The sequence below is a fragment of the Squalius cephalus genome (genome assembly GCF_949319135.1).
Source record: "Squalius cephalus genome assembly, chromosome: 9".
NCBI classification, from domain to species: Eukaryota; Metazoa; Chordata; class Actinopteri; order Cypriniformes; family Leuciscidae; genus Squalius; species Squalius cephalus.
The window spans coordinates 28328292-28334291 of record NC_137130.1 but is presented as its reverse complement, the minus strand read 5'-3'; the positions used below and the strand labels follow the sequence as shown (position 1 = coordinate 28334291).

General features: G+C 41.0%; 1 protein-coding gene across 4 annotated transcripts in view; it reads left to right on the top strand.

Annotated features, from left to right (window-relative positions):
• Positions 1–6000, top strand: part of pknox1.1 (pbx/knotted 1 homeobox 1.1) — a 15552-nt gene that overhangs the window by 2662 nt on the left and 6890 nt on the right. For 2 of the 4 annotated variants that reach the window (XM_079880897.1, XM_079880898.1), the window contains exons 2-8: positions 180–310; positions 830–1001; positions 1079–1249; positions 1350–1464; positions 3501–3598; positions 3695–3811; positions 3903–3979. In XM_079880897.1, coding sequence (XP_079737023.1) covers positions 180–310; positions 830–1001; positions 1079–1249; positions 1350–1464; positions 3501–3598; positions 3695–3811; positions 3903–3979 — 881 coding nt within the window. Of the gene's footprint in view, positions 1–179; positions 311–829; positions 1002–1078; positions 1250–1349; positions 1465–3500; positions 3599–3682; positions 3812–3902; positions 3980–6000 lie in introns of all 4 variants that reach the window. The other 2 variants (XM_079880895.1, XM_079880896.1) reach the window with 1 other exon arrangement.

The window sequence follows — 6000 nt, the reverse complement described above, 5'->3', positions numbered from 1 at the left end:
ATTTAAAATATTTTTTATAAATATTTAATTGCTGTCTGTCATTTTCAGTACAAGTTTAACTGTTAAGGTGTCCATCATGAAGCATTATAAAGTCACTGAGCTAAAATACAACTGTCAAGCAAATAGTTAATCCTAGGAAATGAAATGAAATGATTATTTTGTGTTTTCCCCTGGATTAGATGGAGGTAATGGAGCAGTCGGAGAGTGACCTTGAAAAGGGCTTTGCCAATGGAAGCACCGGAAGCTCCAGCAGTCCTGTGTCCTCTGAACCACAAACACAGATGGATGTCGACAAAGCCTGTATATATAGGTGACATAATTGTCCACATGTACACACAAACTCTCAAGTCAAATCTTGAATATTCTATAAATGTACACTACCCTTCAAAAATATATTTAATCAATTATCTTAATTATCTGTTAATCAAATGTATCACGCTTTCCACAAAAATCTTAAGCAGCACAACTGTTTTCAACATGGATAATAATTGAGAACAGCATATTAGAACGATTTCTGAAAGATCATGTGACACTGAAGTAATGATCCTGAAAATTCAGCTTTGATCACAGGAATAAATTACTTGGGAATAAATGAGCTATTTTAAATTTTAATAATATTCCACAATATTACAGTTTTTATTTGATTTGGGATCAAATTAAATGCAGCCTTGGTGAGCTTGAGAGACTTCTTTTTAAAACACATAAAAAATCTTGCCGACTTTTGTAAAACTTTTGACCGGTAGTGTATTTTACGCTCAAATGTGTACTGGATCTGTGAGTACCACCTTGAGCAGTGTTGTCTCTTACACACGATTCCTCTCAACCACAGACATCCTCTTTTCCCTCTCTTGGCTCTGCTGTTTGAGAAGTGTGAGCAGTCGACTCAGAGCTCTGACTGTGTGACATCTGCAAGTTTTGATGTTGACATTGAGAACTTTGTCCGCAGTCAAGAGAAAGAGGGCAAAGCCTTCTTTAGCGAAGACCCTGACCTCGACAACTTGGTAAGAGACAGATGGTGTCAAAATAGCTAATATGATCATTATAATATTCAAACTGACAAGTGTTTCTTTGCCATCAGATGGTCAAAGCCATCCAGGTGCTGAGGATTCATCTGTTAGAGCTAGAGAAAGTTAGTGACCTGTGCAAGGACTTCTGCAGCCGTTACATTTCCTGCCTCAAGACCAAGATGAACAGCGAGACACTACTGAGTGGAGAACCAGGCAGCCCGTACTCTCCAGTCCACGACCAGGTAAATGCCTTTGCACTCTTATTGTAGACTCACACTCAAAGCAAGTACATTGAGGAGATTTTTATTGTTGCTGTTGTTTTATTTATTGATTCTTTTGCAGCTGGTCAACTCTTTCTCTAGTGCCCTCAGCCCCCAAGGCCTTGTGGTGCCCTCACCAGGTCTTCAACAAGGCAATGTTACAGTGACAGCAGTCAATCCATCACAAGTCGTCCCAGGTACACAGTTCATTTGTTACAAACTTCAGCAGGAAAGATGCTTTTGCACTGTCTCAGACAAGAGACATTCCAGACATTCCAGTCTCAGACAAGAGACATTCCAGAAGTTATTCGTTTTCCAATAAAGAACAGTACGAGAGCTGCGTGGTCAGATTTGCAGATCCAAATTGACCTTTTGTTGCGTTGAAATATTTGAAGTTTTGTGGATAGATTATAAGCATCCACCTGACCCGATGTGACATATTCTGATCAAAACGATGAGCCCGAGGTGAAAATTATCAATATTTACACACTAAAATGTTGTTCTTTAAACACTAGTTTTGTAAAACATTATAACTATACCTACTTTTTTGGTTTTTTTGCAATCACTTGGGTCACCTTTTCAAAACTTTTCACACATTGAGCACAGCAGCAGACATTAGCCATGTTTCCATCTGAAGCTGCGAATTTAACTTATGCGCAAAATGGGAATATCGCATAAAACATTTTGCAAATAAAACACTGTTTCCATCCAGTGAGTCGAAGAGAACAAAATCATCACTTCTTGATAAACTGAACATCACTATGAAAAGTAGGAGAAGCCACTGTATATAATAATGACGACAGCCTTTACTCAGGCATTTCAGAATGACCAAAACAGCATTTCAGATTCTGTGCAAAAGGATCAGTCCACTGGTTAGTCCAGTTATGCCGTCCCATCGCGCAGTCACATGATTTTTTTGATGCGCTTTGAGAAATTTATTGGTTAAATGTGTTACCATTGTAGTTTATGCGCATGTTTTCTTATCTGATAAAACATGTATCGGACTCGTACGATTTGTATGTGCATTTTGAGAATTTATCTTGGCGATATCCCAAAATGCGCATAAAAATAGGTGGATGGAAACATAGATTATGTGGGCTAAACTGTGGAGCATTTATCATTGCTTTGGCACAAAATGCATTCAATGACTACTACTTTCAATTTGCATGAATTCTTTTCTCCCTCAAACACAGTCTGCCAAACTCAATGCACCTACAGGCCAATTTGCACATGTTTACATGCTCTTTTCAAAACTGTTAAACTTAAGTTCAAAACCCTAACATAATACAAACATGAATAAGACAGATATTTGCTACATTTCTACAGTAATACCACATTGAAATATATTCCAAATCTAAAAAATTAAATGCTGTGATTGCTGTCAAAACAATTTTATGTAACTGAACACCTACACAGGTGTTAGTCTCTCAGTTTCATTACCATCTATACAAAAGAGGAAAACACAGGAATAATTTTGTACTGTAATGCAAACATGGATCATGTAACATGTGCAGCTGTCAGTTCTACACAGTAGAGAGCTGTCATTTTAGGTTTTATAAACACTTTTTTTATTTTAGTGTTTTTTAGTCATTGTCCAAGTGACATAGTGTGTTTGTTGGGTGAAAACCTTTGTTAGTGCTTGATTTGAGACATAAGGGAAGTGTTTTGGTAGTTTTAGTGCATTTTGGATGTGAAATTGACTGCTGTGCCAAGATAAAAATGCAACAAACATGCATGAATATCAGAGAGAGTGGAAAGGTGGCTTTTTAACGTTGAAAAATGTAATTGTTTTATAAAGTCGTCTTGTGGCATTTTCATATATTTAGATGTTTTAGTAAAACATGCCTATTTTTGATATGTTTTGTTTTAGTTAAACAATTACACATTTTTTTTATTGGTGCATAAATAAAATTATAAATAAAATATGCCTTTGTTATTTAGAACTAGATTTTGCGTTAACACTTTATTTGACACTGTCCTCGTTACATGTACTTACTGTAGCAATAACTATAAATTATGCATAATTATCCAAACCCTAACCCTAGAGTAAGTACATGTTGTTAATTATTATTACTCAGTCAATGTATAATTACACTGTAACACGGACACCTTAAAATAAAGTGTAACCGATTTTGCTTCTTACATGTGAACATTTTGAATCTGATTGGCATACGTGGTGATTTGTTTGAAGTAATGGTTCCTCTGATTGAAAAAAACTCTCCTTTTTGTGCAGGTAATACAATATATCAGCCAGTGAATATGGTCACACCACAGGGACAAGTGGTGACACAAGCCATTTCACCTGGAACAATACATATCCAGAACTCACAGGTTTGCTTTACACTCCTGCTGATCTCATTTAAACATCGATCACAGACAGATTCACTGATCATTTACTGCTTGTACTTACTGTAGTTCCAACTTCAGTTCAATCAGGACTTGAGTTTCTTCGGAGGAGACGACAGCTCGCCTAAAAACAAGCGTGGCGTTCTCCCCAAACAAGCTACCAACGTCATGCGCTCCTGGCTCTTCCAGCACATTGCGGTTAGTAGGCAAACAAATGTTTAAAGGCAACCCATTTTGCTTTGCCTTCTATAAATTCTTAAACACTCCACTGTTCAACTTCTTTATCTAGCACCCCTATCCCACTGAAGAAGAGAAAAAGCAAATTGCAACTCAAACAAACCTGACTTTACTCCAAGTCAACAATTGGTAAGTTAATTTAGCAATCACACAAAGTAGACAGAGACCAAGCCGGTTGATTTATCTACAGTATCAATAACAGTTGCAGGATAAGAAGTTATCCACATAATCATTCAAATACGTTGTGTATTACGTTGTGTATTGTTTATAGGTGCTCTAATGTCACACGTTTTTTAGGCTGAAACATTTTTTGTCACATACAGCAAACATCTCCTCACTATCCGCTAGCTGCCTGTCCCCTGAACACACACGGTCTCTGTAGACAGCCCAGGCTCCACAAACGGCAACAAAAACAAACTGGCCCAGCCTGGACCACGAAACATAACAAAGTGTTTCAGCCAATAACCGACAAGAATGATTTGGGGGTGGGGGGTTAGTGCGCGTGCATGTGAATGGGGGTGTGTGGGGAGTGGAGGAAGAGAGAAGCATGAAGAGGGAAGTTGGTTAGAGGAGAGATGTCCTAACAACGACTAACGTTAGAATTATATTCTCTTGAATTTTGATATGGCCGACACACGACCAAAGAGACGACGTTCCGATGAACAAATAGCAAAGAAGAGGGAAAAGGAGAAGGAACGCGAGAAGTCCCGAATTTACATCGGAAAAGCCTGTTTCAGGAAGCGCGGAAGGGAGGGGGAGGGGACGGGATGAGGAGGAGGGAGGTTCGAGCTAGCCTCTGTTTTGTTTGACAATACTTTGAACGTCAACAAGAAGTGACGTCACCCAACATCGCTTAGAGCCCCTTTTATAAAATCATAGAATTATGAGCCTTTTTAAAACATTTTATATCCAATCTTTTTTTTTTTTTTCAGAAAAATCAATTTTGTTCCCATGACTCTCAGCCCCACCCTGCTTGCCACAAACTTTATCCAGTCATTATTGCTGCATTATTATAGATGTATATGAATTTGAAGTGCTTTTAAAAGATATACTTTGTTGAAAATACTTTGTTTTTCACGTTATTGTTCACTTTAATCTGTTTTATTTTACCTACATAACATCCATCCATCCATCCATCCATCTTCCTCCGCTTATCCGGGGCCGGATCGCGGGGGCAGCAGTCTAAGCAGAGATGCCCAGACTTCCCTCTCCCCGGACACTTCCTCCAGCTCTTCCGGGGGGACACCGAGGCGTTCCCAGGCCAGCCGGGAGACATAGTCTCTCCAGCGTGACCTAGGTCTTCCCCGGGGTCTCCTCCCAGTGGGACGCGCCCGGAAAACCTTCCCGGGAAGGCGTCCAGGAGGCATCCAAAACAGATGCCCGAGCCACCTCAGCTGACCCCTCTCGATGTGGAGGAGCAGCGGCTCTACTCTGAGCTCCTCCCGAGTGACCAGGCTTCTCACCCTATCTCTAAGGGATCGCCCAGCCACCCTGCGGAGAAAGCTCATTTCGGCCGCCTGTATCCGGGATCTTGTCCTTTCGGTCATGACCCAAAGCTCATGACCATAGGTGAGAGTAGGAACGTAGATTGACTGGTAAATCGAGAGCTTCGCCTTGCGGCTCAGCTCTTTCTTCACCGCGACAGACCGGTACATCGACCGGATTACTGCAGAAGCTGCACCGATCCGTCTGTCAATCTCCCGTTCCATCTTTCCCTCACTCGTGAACAAAACCCCAAGATACTTAAACTCCTCCACTTGAGGCAGGAACTCTCCACCAACCTGAAGTGAGCAAGCCACCCTTTTCCGACTGAGGACCATGGCCTCGGATTTGGAGATGCTGATTCTCATCCCAGCCGCTTCACACTCAGCTGCAAACCGTCCCAGTGCATGCTGAAGGTCCTGATTTGATGAGGCCAACACGACAACATCATCCGCAAAGAGCAGAGATGAAATTGTGTTGTCACCAAACCTGATACCCTCCGGCCCCTGGCTGCGCCTAGAAATTGTCCATAAAAATTATGAACAGAACCGGCGACAAAGGGCAGCCCTGCCGGAGTCCAACATGCACCGGGAAGAAGTCTGACTTACTGCCGGCAATGCGAACCAAGCTCCTGCTTCGGTCGTACAGGGACCGGACAGCCCTTAGCA